At 44.4% G+C, this 17,187-nt stretch overlaps 1 protein-coding gene across 2 annotated transcripts; it reads right to left on the bottom strand.

Moving 5' to 3' along the window:
- Positions 1–158: 158 nt before the first annotated feature.
- Positions 159–13,919, bottom strand: LOC110505902 (proteoglycan 4-like). 2 transcript variants are annotated; one of them, XM_036962530.1, is made up of 4 exons: positions 13,656–13,919; positions 9,873–10,077; positions 7,399–7,455; positions 159–1,590 (listed from the first exon to the last, which is right to left on the bottom strand). In XM_036962530.1, exons 1-4 carry the CDS (start codon positions 13,656–13,658, stop codon positions 428–430), a joined length of 1,428 nt encoding a protein of 475 aa, XP_036818425.1. In that variant the 5' UTR covers positions 13,659–13,919; the 3' UTR covers positions 159–427. The 2 variants fall into 2 exon arrangements, 1 of the variants encoding a protein (XP_036818425.1); XR_002470902.2 differs by lacking the exon at positions 159–1,590 and adding an exon at positions 2,120–4,540.
- Between the last annotated feature and the right edge of the window lie 3,268 nt (positions 13,920–17,187).

Here is a 17,187-nt window from a genome sequence, read left to right as displayed (position 1 = left end):
GGATGGTCAGTTTTACGAAGGTATGTTTGCCAGGATGAGTGAAGGATGCTTTATTGCAAAACAGGAAGCCAATTCTAGATTTAATTTTGGATTGGAGATGCTTAATGTGAGTCTGGAAGGAGAGTTTACAGTCTAACCAGACACCGAGGTATTTGTAGTCGTCCACATATTCTAAGTCAGAACCGTCCAGAGTAGTGATGCTAGACAGGCAGGCAGGTGCGGAGAGCGATCGGTTGAAGAGCAACAGAACAGGGTTGCTAACAGAACAGTTGTGCGGAACTGGAAGAAAACGAAACATTCCGGAGCACCCATCATCCTTCCACTCCCTCCTCTCCGTGGCAAGTACACAAGACTACATGTGAGCAATATGTATAGTGTAGTAAGTGTGAAGAGGCTGTAAGAAAGCAAGTTAAACACTTGTTGTATTTTATTTGCATTTGTTTCTTGATGTTTGTTGATGTTTTTGATTCTTAGCAGTGGGTGTAGGACAAGGCCGGACTGTCTCCTGAACTCGCCGTTTAACAGATCTGGAGATTGGAGGGATGAGAGAGTGGGCAGGGCTGGTTAAGGTAGCAGAGGTTGGGGCAGGGCTGGTTAAGGTAGCAGAGGTTGGGGCAGGGCTGGTTAAGGTAGGAGAGGTTGGGGCAGGGCTGGTTAAGGTAGGAGAGGTTGGGGAAGGGCTGGTTAAGGTAGGAGAGGTTGGGGCAGGGCTGGTTAAGGTAGGGGAGGTTGGGGCAGGGCTGGTTAAGGTAGGAGAGGTTGGGGCAGGGCTGGTTAAGGTAGGAGAGGTTGGGGCAGGGCTGGTTAAGGTAGGAGAGGTTGGGGCAGGGCTGGTTAAGGTAGGAGCAGGGCTGGTTAAGGTAGGAGAGGTTGGGGCAGGGCTGGTTAAGGTAGGGGAGGTTGGGGCAGGGCTGGTTAAGGTAGGGGAGGTTGGGGCAGGGCTGGTTAAGGTAGGAGAGGTTGGGGCAGGGCTGGTTAAGGTAGGAGAGGTTGGGGCAGGGCTGGTTAAGGTAGGGGAGGTTGGGGCAGGGCTGGTTAAGGTAGGGGAGGTTGGGGCAGGGCTGGTTTGTGATGGCTGGGGGGAATGGGTTGTGATTACCGGTAATGGGAATGGGGAATCAAAGTGTGGTGCAGTAGGTGATATTAATGTGAGGGGACTGGACATGGAGGCTGATGGTGTTCCCAGAGGAAGGGTGGCTGAGGCACAAATCCTGTGTGTCCAGGATTTGTTGGAGCAGATTGACTTGGGAGCCCTGTGGTGTCCAGCCAGACGTGATGGGTTGGAGAGCAGAGCCAGAGTGGATGGAGTGAGATGGTGCAGGACAGGACGTGATGGGTTGGAGAGCAGAGCCAGAGTGGATGGAGTGAGATGGAGCAGGACAGGAGGTGATGGGTTGGAGAGCAGAGCCAGAGTGGATGGAGTGAGATGGTGCAGGACAGGAGGTGATGGGTTGGGGTGGCACTGTTGGTGCTGGCCAAGGTGTTGATGGTGAGGTGGAGGGTAGCTCCTCCATGGGGGTAAAGCTGACTCCACAGTTCCCTCTGGTGTTGGTGGGGGACCAGAGCTGGAGATTTCTCCCTGAGAGAGACCTGGACAAGAGGATTAGGTCAATATTATTTCAGATATTTTATATTATTTATCACTTCTTGTTGAAATTATTTCCTTTAAAATGTCATGTTTTCTGTTAGTATGGCATTATGCTTTTTCATTCAAATAAAGAACACACATTGGTCTCTGATGAGTAGCTACACACGTCTGCAGCGATACGCAGCTAACAATGACTATACATTTATGGGCGGATCCGTTTGACTGAAACAAAAAAATATCACAACATTCTGAATTGTTCTGAAATGTAATACACAAAAAAAATGTCTGTTGGGGGAAGGATGTTTGGTATATTGGATTTTGCATGTAAATACATTGTTCAAAATTAATACAAATGTGGGAATGTGGCTGAACTTTTGGGCCCAGACCCAGGCCTCCCCTATGACACTAATCTTCGGTCTGTAGATGCTACCAAGCAGGAAGTGATGTAATTTGAAGCTTTACTGCATGTTCTGTAATATGAGTCATATTTCCATTTCAAAAACAACATTGTAAACATGATGATCAAGAAGCTAAGATTTCAAATTTTATTTTACTACAGAAAGATATCGTGCATTTCTGATTTTTCAGGTTTTATTTGTCACATGCACAAGTACAGTGAAATGCTTAACATGAACTTGCAAGCCCTTCCCAACAGCGCAGTACTCAAAATCAAAACATGGGGCGGCAGGGTAGCCTAGTGGTTAGAGCGTTGGCCTAGTAACCGGAAGGTTGCAAGTTCAAACCCCTAAGCTGACAAGGTGACAATCTGTCGTTCTGCCCCTTACCAGGCAGTTAACACACTGTTCCTAGGCCGTCATTGAAAATAAGAATTTGTTCTTAACTGACTTGCCTAGTTAAATAAAGGTAAAATAAAACAAAAAACAGACAAGCAATGTAAGCTACACTACATGATCAAAAGTATGTGGATGCCCTTCAAATTAGTGGATTTGTTTATTTCAGCCACACCGGTTGCTGACAGGTGTAAAGAAAAATCTGCAATCTCCATTGACAAACATTGGCAAAAGAATGGCCTTACTGAATGGCTCAGTGAAAAAACGTTATTAGGCTCTAAAGATGTTACTGAATGATATTTCTAGCATTTCAATGCATTAGTGTAAATTGTCACATGAGCTGTTTACTTCCTGGTTGCACCATGAGAAGAGAAGATGGTTGCGTCAAAGCTCCCAAACAAAAGGTTTGGTCACTTGACAGTGATGTACAGTAATGAAAGCACTTCAGATGCAATGCGGAGAAATCGCTTTGATTAAACAATGGCCTCAGTTCATGTCGTTGAGAGAAGACGGGCCTAATCTTACAAAGTGTGTCGTCAGTGATCTTTGTGTGCAAAGATCACTGACGACACACTTTGTAAGATTAGGCCCGTCTTCTCTGAGCTCAATCAGTCATAGTCATCAGGAGTGGATGAGAGCATGATCCGATACTATGGCTGGCATGGATGTAATCGATTCATAAGTGGGCTGGGATATATAAGAATGTTGATGACTGCATAGGATAAATGTTAATTCAGTATACATCACATTATCTCACCATTATCTCACCATTATCTCACCTCCATGAACATTAAAAAAAGAAAAAATATTATTCCAAAGGGTCACTAATGATTTTGATATTTTCATGTCTGGGAAAATGTGGGATTAAATGGGTTTAACACCCATGAGTTTGGAATGAGATGTTCGACGAGCAGATGTCCATATACTTTTGGCCTTGTATTGAATATACAGGATCAGTAATGGCTCAGAGAGTTCCTGCTCTATTGCTCTGAGTAGGAACTATCAGTCTCAGGAGAAATTAAAAACCTTTCCCTTGTAGTTTACTGCTGCTCTCTCCACTCCGTCAGGCTGGGTCATTCCCTCATGTCCCTGCTACACGCTGGAGCTCCCTGTTAGGCCATTCCTCCTGCCCCTGATCCATGCTGGTTGGGCTCCTCGTCCTCTGTGCGTAGCGGTCAATAACAGCTATAGAGCAGGAACTCTCTACGCCATCCTCGGCAGACAGGGTCAATGTTGGGACTGTGTAGGTACCGCTCCATGTCTTCGACAGTGTGAGAGAGGAGCTTCCTGCATCATCATAATTCTCTCTCTCTCTCTCTCTCTCTGTTTCTGTGTAGTTGAGTTCGGATCTGTACGGGCCCCTCCGGACAAGTCAGTTAAATTACACATACCCGAGACCCAATCAAATCAGATCCGAACCAGACCTGTAACATTATTCAGAATTCTGGATCCAGATCTGCTCATGTCCCGGATCGGATCGGTTCTCGGGTATTCCGGGTACGGGTGGATTCGTGAAGACCTCTTGTTCAGATTATGTTTTGAAGCACGTCACACAGTCAAGCAGGAATATGGCTTCTGTCCTAGGTGTGTATTCTCTGGTGGCGTATTAAGTTACTCAGGCTAAAGTAATTCTGCCCACAGACAGAACAGTGGAAAGGTTTCTCTCCTGTGTGCACTCTCTGGTGACTGATTAATTCAGATGTTGTAATGAAACTCTTCCCACAATCGGAGCAGGAGTAAGGTTTCTCTCCAGTATGTCTTTTCTGGTGACGACGCATGTTACCATGTTGAGAAAAACTGTCTCCACAATCGGAGCAGGAGTAAGGCTTCTCTCCAGAATGCGTTCGCTGATGTTGTTTAAAGTTACTTACAAGAGAGAAACACTTTCCACAGTCAGAGCAGGAGTAAGGTCTCTCCCCTGTGTGAACTCCCCGGTGAGTGGTTAAATGAGTTGACGTCCTGAAGCACTTCCCACAGACAGAACAGGAATAAGGCTTCTCTCCAGTATGTTTCCGCAGGTGTCTTTCAAGATATGATGGGAATGGGAAACTTTTCTCACAGTGTGGGCAGTGGTTAGACTCCTTAGCTTTGCTTTCTACACGGTGTTGCGCTCTGGACGTTTCAACTTCAACCTTAAGTTCAGCGTAGTCAGGTCCTTCTCCTGTGTAAATGACAACAGAAAAACAAGTCATTTGCAACAAGCAAGTCATTTGCCTAATTTATAACTCAAGTTAATGCACCTAATATATTGCACAATATGATTTACAATACTGCTCGGTCATAACAGGCATCTCTTGCTATGAAAGTCTACAGCAAAATGAGCCAGTAAACCCTCTCCAGAATGATAGTCTAGCTTCTATTTAGTCTGGATTTTTCACAGTAACTTTCTCAGAAATAATCCTGCTGCAACATGTTGAATAGACATTTCAACTGGTTGGTCCTTTTGAGAGGTTGGTTCTGTTTCCCAGTTAGATGTCCGATACATTTCAACTGGTTGGTCCTTTTGAGAGGTTGGTTCTGTTTCCCAGTTAGATGTCCGATACATTTCAACTGGTTGGTCCTTTTGAGGGGTTGGTTCTGTTTCCCAGTTAGATGTCCGATACATTTCAACTGGTTGGTCCTTTTGAGAGGTTGGTTCTGTTTCCCAGTTAGATGTCCGATACATTTCAACTGGTTGGTCCTTTTGAGGGGTTGGTTCTGTTTCCCAGTTAGATGTCCGATACATTTCAACTGGTTGGTCCTTTTGGGAGGTTGGTTCTGTTTCCCAGTTAGATGTCCGATACATTTCAACTGGTTGGTCCTTTTGAGAGGTTGGTTCTGTTTCCCAGTTAGATGTCCGATACATTTCAACTGGTTGGTCCTTTTGAGGGGTTGGTTCTGTTTCCCAGTTAGATGTCCGATACATTTCAACTGGTTGGTCCTTTTGAGAGGTTGGTTCTGTTTCCCAGTTAGATGTCCGATACATTTCAACTGGTTGGTCCTTTTGAGGGGTTGGTTCTGTTTCCCAGTTAGATGTCCGATACATTTCAACTGGTTGGTCCTTTTGAGGGGTTGGTTCTGTTTCCCAGTTAGATGTCCGATACATTAACTGGTTGGTCCTTTTGAGAGGTTGGTTCTGTTTCCCAGTTAGATGTCCGATACATTTCAACTGGTTGGTCCTTTTGAGAGGTTGGTTCTGTTTCAGAGTTAAATGTCCGATACATTTCAGACAACATTTCACCGGAGAAGATTATGGCCAGCTCTCCTCCGATGGTTCCATTTAGTGCCGCCTCTTCCTATACTCAAACTACAAGCTGCGCATAGGGCCTTGCAGCCGCCAGGGTTGCGTTTTTAATACGAACTCAGTCTGTTGAGATTTATTCAAAGTAGAATACTCGAGGTGTAATTTCAAAATTTAGTAGTGCATTGGCAGTTTTCCACTTACGTAAGTCACTCAATTAACCCATGTCAGCTGACATGTTTTAGATTGCTAGGTAAGGTAGTCTAGCCAGATATCTAAACCTTGTAGTAACCATCACCTCCAGGGGGGGGCACATCACTTTTGGTAGTCACTCTCACACAGATATAATAGAAAAATGTGCAGAATTGAAGGAAATTAGCTTTAGAACTCCTACATTTTGGGCCTCCAGAGTGGCGAGCGGTCTAAGTTACCAGGGGCGTCACTACAGACCCTGTTTCGATCCCGGGCTGTATCACAACCAGGCCGTGATCGGGAGTCCCATAGGGCGGCGTACAATTGGCCCAGCGTCGTCCGGGTTTGCGGAGGGTCTGGCCGGGATGCAACGTCAACAGTGAAGAGGCGACTACGGGATGCTGGTTGCAAAGACAAAGCCATATCACTGGCCAATAAAAAGAAAAGATTAATATGGACGAAAGAACAGACACTGGAAAGAGGAACTCTGCCTAGAAGGCCAGTATCCCGGAGTCTCCTCTTCACTGTTGACATTGAGAGACTGGTGTTTTGCGGGTACTATTTAATGAAGCTGCCAGTTGAGGACTTGTGAGGCGTCTGTTTCTCAAACTAGACACTCTAATGTACTTGTCCTCTTGCTCAGTTGTGCGCCGGGGCCTCCCACTCCTCTTTCTATTCTGGTTAGGGACAGTTTGCATTGTTCTGTGACGGGAGTAGTACACAGCGTTGTACAATATCTTCAGTTTCCTGGTAATTTCTTGCATGGAATAACCTTCATTTCTCAGAACAAGAATAGACTAACGAGTTTCAGAAGAAAGGTCTTTGTTTTTGAGCCTGTAATCGAACCCACAGATGCTGATGCGCCAGATACTCAACTAGTCGAAAGAAGGCCAGTTGTATTGCTTCTTTAATTAGCACAACAGTTTTCAGCTGAGCTAACATAATTACAAAATGGTTTTCTAATGATCAACTAGCCTTATAAAAATTATAAACTTGGATTAGCTAACACAACGTGCCATTGGAACACAGGAGTGATGGTTGATGGTTGATGATAATGTACTTCTGTAGATATTCCATTTTTAAAAATCAGCCATTTCCAGCTACAATAGTCATTTACAACATTAATATTGTCTACAATGTATTTCTGATCAATTTGGTTGTTATTTTAAAAATGGACAAAATGTTTTGCTTTCCTTTCAAAAACAAGAAAATTTCTAAGTGGCCCCAAACTTTTGTACGTTTTGCCCACTTAGGGCCCTCAAAAGGCTAGAGGCGGCACTGGTTCCCTTGATTCCTGAGGAATAAAAACAATGGGTTACGAGCTTAGCACAATTGTCCACCTCTATCATGGGCCTACATAGCCGTAAAGTAAGGTGCTAGACCATTATTCAATTGTGTTTTTGTTGTAATTTGTGTGGGGGGGGGGGGAATGCATGCCCCAGTGACAGGTGAATGCCATTAGCCTGATGGGTGTGCATGTATCATACTCCCCGAAACGAGGCATTCTAAAATGACATTTTAGAATGCCTCGTTGGTTTGAATTCTGTCCAGATTCTGAACTGTGGTTTAAATATGTTTCCATGTGTGAGAAGACAGGAAACGCAGACCTTTGAGTAGTAAGACTTTGTGTTCTTCCGTCTCTTCTTTGAACCCTCCAGCCGGCCCTACGGTTGAAGAATAGAGATGTGACTTATTTTTATTTATTTATTTAAAGGTTTAAACAGTTTTTTTTTTTTTTTTTTTAAGGTTTAAAAGATACGACAAACATAATAAAATGGCATGTATTCATCAGGCAAAAGGGTCCAGCATATGAAAACTAATGCAGTTCAGTCTACCGCAGTCATCACTACTCCATCCCCGGGTCTCACGGTGTGTCCTTCTCAGTTTGCATTCCACCACCTTCTCCTTTAACTTCTCAAAATATCGCCACCATACAGGACTTCGCTGCTGTCGCTGGCCTTTCTCTGACATTTTTCCAACTGTTAACAACGATGACGTAGTGGTGGAGAGCCAACTACAAAATAATAGATTCCCTTGCACGTCAACTCTCAGTGTCAACTCCCATTTCTAAGTGCCAAGATTTGAGTCAGCTAGAATCCAAAGCGAGTTAGCAAGGGACTGAGAGAGAGGGTAAGGGAACAGGCAGGTCGGCCACCAGACAGATAAGAGACAGAACTGTTCACTAGGACTATCTATCGGTAATCAAGATCTGTCTCTCACAACTTCAGTAAAACAGGATCCTAACATCAATGAATACATGAGGATATTCGACATGCAACAGATCGAAGACTGAACATACACTCACATTAGAGAAGAGAAAGAGCAGGTGAGCCAGCGTGAGGGAGAGAGAGGAGGGGTAGGCAGGCCAGCGTGAGGGAGAGAGGGGGGCAGGCAGGCCAGCGTGAGGGAGAGAGGGGGGGCAGGCAGGCCAGCGTGAGGGAGAAAGAGGAGGGAGAGAGAGGAGGGGGTAGGCAGGCCAGCGTGAGGGAGAGAGAGGAGGGGGTAGGCAGGCCAGCGTGAGGGAGAAAGAGGAGGGAGAGAGAGGAGGGGGTAGGCAGGCCAGCGTGAGGGAGAGAGAGGAGGGGGTAGGCAGGCCAGCGTGAGGGAGAGAGAGGAGGGGGCAGGCAGGCCAGCGTGAGGGAGAGGAGGGGGTAGGTAGGCCAGCCTGAGGGAGAGAGGGGAGGGGGTAGGCAGGCCAGCCTGAGGGAGAGAGGGGAGGGGGTAGGCAGGCCAGCGTGAGGGAGAGAGAGGAGGGGGCAGGCAGGCCAACCTGAGGGAGAGAGGGGAGGGGGTCGGCAGGCCAGCCTGAGGGAGAGAGAGGAGGGGGTAGGCAGGCCAGCCTGAGGGAGAGAGGGGAGGGGGTAGGCAGGCCAGCGTGAGGGAGAGAGAGGAGGGGGCAGGCAGGCCAACGTGAGGGAGAGAGGGGAGGGGGTCGGCAGGCCAGCCTGAGGGAGAGAGGGGAGGGGTTAGGCAGGCCAGCCTGAGGGAGAGAGGGGAGGGGGTAGGCAGGCCAGCCTGAGGGAGAGAGGGGAGGGGGTAGGCAGGCCAGCCTGAGGGAGAGAGGGGAGGGGGTAGGCAGGCCAGCCTGAGGGAGAGAGGGGAGGGGGTAGGCAGGCCAGCCTGAGGGAGAGAGGGGTGGGGGTAGGTAGGCCAGTGTGAGGGAGAGAGAGGAGGGGGCAGGCAGGCCAGCGTGAGGGAGAGAGGGGAGGGGGTAGGCAGGCCAGCCTGAGGGAGAGAGGGGAGGGGGTAGGCAGGCCAACGTGAGGGAGAGAGGGGAGGGGGTCGGCAGGCCAGCCTGAGGGAGAGAGGGGAGGGGTTAGGCAGGCCAGCCTGAGGGAGAGAGGGGAGGGGGTAGGCAGGCCAGCCTGAGGGAGAGAGGGGAGGGGGTAGGCAGGCCAGCCTGAGGGAGAGAGGGGAGGGGGTAGGCAGGCCAGCCTGAGGGAGAGAGGGGTGGGGGTAGGTAGGCCAGTGTGAGGGAGAGAGAGGAGGGGGCAGGCAGGCCAGCGTGAGGGAGAGAGGGGAGGGGGTAGGCAGGCCAGCCTGAGGGAGAGAGGGGAGGGGGTAGGCAGGCCATCGTGAGGGAGAGAGAGGAGGGGGCAGGTAGGCCAGTGTGAGGGAGAGAGAGGAGGGGGCAGGCAGGCCAGCGTGAGGGAGAGGGGAGGGGGTAGGTAGGCCAGTGTGAGAGAGAGAGGAGGGGGCAGGCAGGCCAGCGTGAGGGAGAGAGAGGAGGTTGTGTGATAAAATTTAGATCACCGTGCAGTTGTGTCCATTTTTTCGAAACGTTAACGATCCCAATGTTGTTCAAACGTTACGCGTCAAGCGAAGGAGACAAATGTAAAATGGTTGATGGTAAATCAGGTGAGCAGCATGAGACATCATCTAGGTTACCTCTTTCAGGGAAACAGGAGCCTGAAGCCTTGTCAGTTCACCTGGACCTAAAGTCACACAGATTAAATGTGCTGATCTAGGATCAGGTCTCCCCGTCCATATAATCTGATTCATTATGATCTAAAAGGTTAAACCGATCCTACATCAGCACTCGTACACTTCTACTCTGAGACTGTGAAAACGTATTTTTTACCATGATACACAAATGTTTCAATCTCTTCCTCCTTTACTTCATCTTTAATGTTGACATTCAGCCCCAGTGTTTGACTGCAGTCTTCCTGCTTCACTGATGCCATCTCTGGAGCCTGTTGTTCACTCTGGACTTTACTGTTACAATCAGGACCCTCAGATTTAGGTACGGTAAAGGAGAGTGGCAGGCAGGGTTTGTTCTCACCATCCTAAAATAAAAGACCAGACACGCATCCCAAGGAAAAATATGAATGAAAAGTATGACTATTATGTAAAACAATTAACTGCTATTAGCTGGTATGTTGGACTTGAGAGGACATTTTCTCTGGTAATCTCTGATTATAAACATTATATGCATATCAGAAAAGTGTGAATGCTGAACAGATTTTAACAGCTTGTATTTCAGGGTTGGGGCTTCAGGCATACTGTACACAAGCTCTCGAGAACCCAAGGGGATTCAAGGTGGCTTACAGCTGGCCCTTGTATTGGGTTCTCAGCAGATGTTAAGGAGGACAGCTGGCTCCATATGAACTACAATCCCAACGATGTTTTAACATTTAGAAATGTTATTCATCCTCGCTAGCGATACGGTTTTGGAAATCTTTGGAACTTAACTGTAATAAATAACATTTAAAATACAAAATATACTCTTACTGTGAGCAGTTTAGCAAAGTTGTACCTGGCTTCAGCTTCGACACATCCTCTCACCTTGTGCTCGCATTTGGACCATTCCATTCCACATTTCTGTCTGGATTGCATGCGTTTTTCAAAATAACCCTAACCTAAACTGCATACAGGAAGTGTGATTTTTGTATTAAAAAAAGTATTTCTCGCTTATATGAAAATGAAGTTCCAAATGTCTCCAAAACGTATTTGCTTTTAAGACAGAGCATTTTGCGCAGCATCGGGACTTTTGTCTCATAAGGCTAAAGAGGACATCTAGGTGTTTTTACAGACACTAGAGTCACTGTCAATTGTGTTGGTTTTCACAAAAAAACATCCGTGGGAAGACAGTGAAATACAATTCTATTAGAAGTTACTGTTCTGGTGGGAAGGACGGTTGGTCATTATGACGGGTAGAATTTAATACAAAATATCTAAAGGATTGTATTATTAAACAAAGTTTTCCAAATGTGGGTCTGTTTTAGACCCTCTTCCTCTCTGCTTACCTCATATGAAAATAAAAGTCCTGCTAGCGAGACACATTTGGACTAAAACATGATTACATGTGGGGACTTGTATGACATAAAGGTGATAAAGTGGTTCTACAACAGACCCATGTTTGGAAAGTCTGTTTAATAATAGGATCCTTTAGATAAAACCAGTAGCTTCCCACCCTGCATCCCACCCTGCTTCCCACCCTGCTTCCCACCCTGCATCCCACTGCTGGCTTGCTTCTGAAGCTAAGCAGGGTTGGGCCTGGTCAGTCCCCTGGATGGAAGACCAGATGCTGCTGGCTTGCTTCTGAAGCTAAGCAGGGTTGGTCCTGGTCAGTCCCCTGGATGGGAGACCAGATGCTGCTGGAAGTGTTGTTTGGAGGCTCATGAAGAGGCACCTTTTCCTCTGGTCTAAAAAAATATTCCACTGCCATGTGTAGGGTGCCGTCTTTCGGATGGGACGTTAAACTGGTGTCACTAAAGATCCCATAGCACTTATTGTAGGGGTGTTAACCCTGGAGTCCTGGCTAAATTCCCAATCTGGACCTCATACTATCATGGTCACCTAATCATCCCCAGCTAACAATTGGCTCATTCATCCCCCTCCTCTCCCCTGTAACTATTCCCCAGGTCGTTGCTGTAAATGAGAACGTGTTCTCAGTCTACTTACCTAGTAAAAAATATATACAGTGTCTTGCGAAAGTATTCGGCCCCCTTGAACTTTGCGACCTTTTGCCACATTTCAGGCTTCAAACATAAAGATATAAAACTGTATTTTTTTGTGAAAAATCAACAACAAGTGGGACACAATCATGAAGTGGAAGGACATTTATTGGATATTTCAAACTTTTTTAACAAATCAAAAACTGAAAAATTGGGCGTGCAAAATTATTCAGCCCCTTTACTTTCAGTGCAGCAAACTCTCTCCAGAAGTTCAGTGAGGATCTCTGAATGATCCAATGTTGACCTAAATGACTAATGATGATAAATACAATCCACCTGTGTGTAATCAAGTCTCCGTATAAATGCACCTGCACTGTGATAGTCTCAGAGGTCCGTTAAAAGCGCAGAGAGCATCATGAAGAACAAGGAACACACCAGGCAGGTCCGAGATACTGTTGTGAAGAAGTTTAAAGCCGGATTTGGATACAAAAAGATTTCCCAAGCTTTAAACATCCCAAGGAGCACTGTGCAAGCGATAATATTGAAATGGAAGGAGTATCAGACCACTGCAAATCTACCAAGACCTGGCCGTCCCTCTAAACTTTCAGCTCATACAAGGAGAAGACTGATCAGAGATGCAGCCAAGAGGCCCATGATCACTCTGGATGAACTGCAGAGATCTACAGCTGAGGTGGGAGACTCTGTCCATAGGACAACAATCAGTCGTATATTGCACAAATCTGGCCTTTATGGAAGAGTGGCAAGAAGAAAGCCATTTCTTAAAGATATCCATAAAAAGTGTCGTTCAAAGTTTGCCACAAGCCACCTGGGAGACACACCAAACATGTGGAAGAAGGTGCTCTGGTCAGATGAAACCAAAATTTAACTTTTTGGCAACAATGCAAAACGTTATGTTTGGCGTAAAAGCAACACAGCTGAACACACCATCCCCACTGTCAAACATGGTGGTGGAAGCATCATGGTTTGGGCCTGCTTTTCTTCAGCAGGGACAGGGAAGATGGTTAAAATTGATGGGAAGATGGATGGAGCCAAATACAGGACCATTCTGGAAGAAAACCTGATGGAGTCTGCAAAAGACCTGAGGACTGGGACGGAGATTTGTCTTCCAACAAGACATTGATCCAAAACATAAAGCAAAATCTACAATGGAATGGTTCAAAAATAAACATATCCAGGTGTTAGAATGGCCAAGTCAAAGTCCAGACCTGAATCCAATCGAGAATCTGTGGAAAGAACTGAAAACTGCTGTTCACAAATGCTCTCCATCCAACCTCACTGAGCTCGAGCTGTTTTGCAAGGAGGAATGGGAAAAAATGTCAGTCTCTCGATGTGCAAAACTGATAGAGACATACCCCAAGCGACTTACAGCTGTAATCGCAGCAAAAGGTGGCGCTACAAAGTATTAACTTAAGGGGGCTGAATAATTTTGCACGCCCAATTTTTCAGTTTTTGATTTGTTCAAAAAGTTTGAAATATCCTATAAATGTCGTTCCACTTCATGATTGTGTCCCACTTGTTGTTGATTCTTCACAAAAAAATACAGTTTTATATCTTTATGTTTGAAGCCTGAAATGTGGCAAAAGGTCGCAAAGTTCAAGGGGCCGAATACTTTCGCAAGGCACTGTATATATTTTGTATCAAATTCCCCCCTCTCATTTTGACCAACCGTCATGCCCACCAGCACAGTAACTTGAAATAAAATTGTATTTAACCTCTGGCTTCCCACAGAGGTTTTTTGTGCAAACCAATACAATTGACAGTGACTAGTGTACTAATACACCCGCGTTACTAAACAGACCTAAGAGACGTCCAATGACTCAACGTAAAGATATGGCATTTGAGTCATGATTGAGGGTTAACTGTACACAACCCATACAACATGTACATTGATGAATACATTATTAACTTTCCAGCAGTGTAGTGGGTTATGGATAGCTGGCACTCACCATTGTGATTTGAGCAAACCTTCAGAGATTGACATCAATAAATGCTCCTGACTGTATTTGCTAACTAGCTACCGTTAGTATTTATGAGAAATTATGTACACTAAATTAACTCAATCAAAACAAAATCATAAAAGTGCATGAAGTTGAGTTGCAGACTAGATGACGCTCGTTATTTGTACGCTAGCTAAAGGTTTCTGAAATATAAAAAATATGCACTTGAAGACACTAAACAAAGAAGCAAGGTAAAAACTTCCTCATTGGTCTTCTTTGGTCTTCATTAAGGGAATTTGGTGACCAACTGCAAGTGTTTACTGCCACCTAACGTCCGGGAGGGTAACGTGGGTAAATTGCCAGTTCCGAATCATACCACCAGAGGGCAATACTGATTAACACCTTATTACGACTACAGACCAATTGTCTTTTGAGTTGTGTTAATTCTGCATTAAAAATGTTAAAGCGTTATTTCAATAATTTCAAGCACTGTTATCAACGTTTCACGTTGCTGTTCTTTGTATAATAAAATGTAATTTACGGTTTATTTTTTACTTGAAATGAATGAGTATGGGTTCCCGAGTGGCGCAGCGGTCTAAGGCACTGCATCTCAGTACTAGAGATGTCATGACAGACACCCTGGTTCAAATCCAGGCTGTATCACAACCAGCTGTGATTGGTAGTCCCATAGGGCGGTGCACAATTGGCCCAGTGTTGTCTGGGTTTGGCCGTCATTGTAAATAAGAATTTGTTCTCAACTGACTTGCCAAGTTAATTAAAGGTTAAATAAAAAGGGTGACCTCATTTCTGCCTACAATTAATGCTATTTTTTACTCAGTAAAAAAACTGTTTATTAGCCTTAATTATTGGTAGAGTCAGGGAACAGCACACAGCACACAGCAAAATAAATGTTGTACATTTAACTTCAAAGGTCCACTACATACAGTTGTCGTATGAGTCCGACTGTACTGGTGTTAAAACAACACTTTGGAAAGTGTTAAAAATGAAATTATGTCGCTGTGTTCCCCATTTGACTGTTTACAATTATTCAAAGGAAGTTGATTGTAGTGTTTGCGTAGCTCATAGTAATGAAACTGCAATGTATCCAGTAAAAAATGTTTAGAGGGGGGAGATGTTTTAACACTGTATGTTGTAAAGCCCAATTTACATATTTCCCAGGGTGCCTTTTCTTTTTGAGTAAATTGAAGAGTTAACACCCATTATTTTATTTGTTAGTGACGGAGACATGGTTGTTGTTGGATTCTTTCCTTTTAATTAAAGGCCTTTCCTTTTAAAGGCCTCACAAAGTGAGTTCCTTGGCGACTACAAATTGAACTCTATGACAATACATTACATCCATCATAAGGCCTTACGCATTGGCTTAGTTGATGGCCTAGTTTTAATCCTAACATGGTGGTGTTAGGAAACCCGTGGTCTACAGACCACATCAGGCCTGCAAATTACATTATGCTGACTTGCAAAATGATTTGTAATTCCCATTGGATTCCAGACAGTAGGATATTCACCTGCAACCTGCATTCAGAATGACTATCAGGGTTAGGAAACGTGATAAAACAGCACTACCTAAACCATTTAAACCAGATAATAAACACATCTAACTAACTGATTGGATTAGTTTAGAAAAATGTATCTTATTTATTTTTTGTGTAGCATGAAGATTAAATCAATCAATGTACATGTAAAAACACAGATATCCAAAAACAATCCTTAAAGATCTACCTGCAGTCATGCATGCTGGGAAATATAATAATGATGGGTGTGGTTTTGATTGGACTGGTTTACGTCTCCACAGTGTAAAACAATAACTCTGGTTATTAACGTCACCACTGGGGGTTATTTTACACCACTAAGTGTTAATGTTACTCTTACAGAGTCCATTTAACTCTTGAATCAACGATAGAAATGATACACTGAATAATCAACACTGGGGGTTCTTATACACCACTAAGTGTTAATGTTACTCTTACAGAGTCCATTTAACTCTTGAATCAACGATAGAAATGATACACTGAATAATCAACACTGGGGGTTCTTCTACACCACTAAGTGTTAATGTTACTCTTACAGAGTCCATTTAACTCTTGAATCAACGATAGAAATGATACACTGAATAATCAACACTGGGGGTTCTTCTACACCACTAAGTGTTAATGTTACTCTTACAGAGTCCATTTAACTCTTGAATCAACGATAGAAATGATACACTGAATAATCAACACTGGGGGTTCTTCTACACCACTAAGTGTTAATGTTACTCTTACAGAGTCAATTTAACTCTTGAATCAACGATAGAAATGATACACTGAATAATCAACACTGATAAATATGCTCTGCGGGACCAGGCCCTCTGAAGCACGAAGCAGCTGTAATTAACGCTTCATAAATAAGGCATCATAAATGTGTTGTTCATGTTTTATAAGGCATCATAAATGTGTTGTTCATGTTTTATAAGGCATCATAAATATGTTAGTAGTGTTTAAGGCATCGTAAATGTGTTGATAACGTTTAATAAGGCATCATAATGATGTTATAAATGTTTAATGCAATCTACTTAACCTCTACAGGGTCGCTCCCCCACCACCCCAAGCCCACAAGATGGTTGAGCTAACATAGGCTAATGTGATTAGCATGAGGTTGTAATAAACAAATAAAATCCGTAGGACGTAGACGTGTCTGATATGGGCAGAAACCTTAGATTCTTGTTAATCTAACTGCACTGTCCAATTTACAGTAGCTATTACAGTGAAATAATACCAGGCTATTGTTTGAGGAGAGTGCACAGTTTTGAACATGAAAATGTATTAATAAACCAATTAGGCACATTTGGGCAGTCTTGATACAACATTTGGAACATATGTGCAATGATTCATTGGATCAGTCCAAAACTTTGCACAGACACTGCTGCCATCTACTGGCCAAAGTCTAAATTGCACCTGGGCTGGAATAATACATGATGGCCTTTCTCTTGCATTTCAAAGATGATGGTTTTAAAAAAAAGACAAAAAAAGTGCATGTTTTTTTATTTTCTTTATTAACTTTTACCAGATCATGTGTGTTCTATTCTCCTACGTTAATCTCTAATTTCCACAAACTTCAAAGTGTTTCCTTTGAAATGGTACCAAGAATATGCATATCCTTGCTTCAGGTCCTGAGCTACAGGCAGTTAGATTTGTCATTTTAGGCGAAAATTGAAAGAAAGGGGCAGATACATGTATGGCACTGCATCAGCTCTCACGGTCGTAGTACTGTCTGGTAGCAGCAAAAAGGGTCAATGGTTCTTTCTGCCACTCTATTGATGAGAAGTCCAGCCAACGACTGAGCCGACTGGGTGAAAGGGTTGAATATGGGACATATTTTGGATTTGCACAGGAATACCAATTATCTCATTGACAAGCTTTGATCTTTAAAAAAAATCAAGAGAGAACGCAGTGACCATTTTACATGTGTACACACACACACACACACACACACACACACACACACCCCCCCCCACACACACACACACACACACACACCCCCA

The sequence above is a fragment of the Oncorhynchus mykiss genome, chromosome 25, assembly GCF_013265735.2.
Source record: "Oncorhynchus mykiss isolate Arlee chromosome 25, USDA_OmykA_1.1, whole genome shotgun sequence".
In the NCBI taxonomy this organism is placed as follows: domain Eukaryota; kingdom Metazoa; phylum Chordata; class Actinopteri; order Salmoniformes; family Salmonidae; genus Oncorhynchus; species Oncorhynchus mykiss.
Note: the sequence above shows the minus strand (reverse complement) of the source record. Positions and strands in the feature narration are given on the sequence as shown.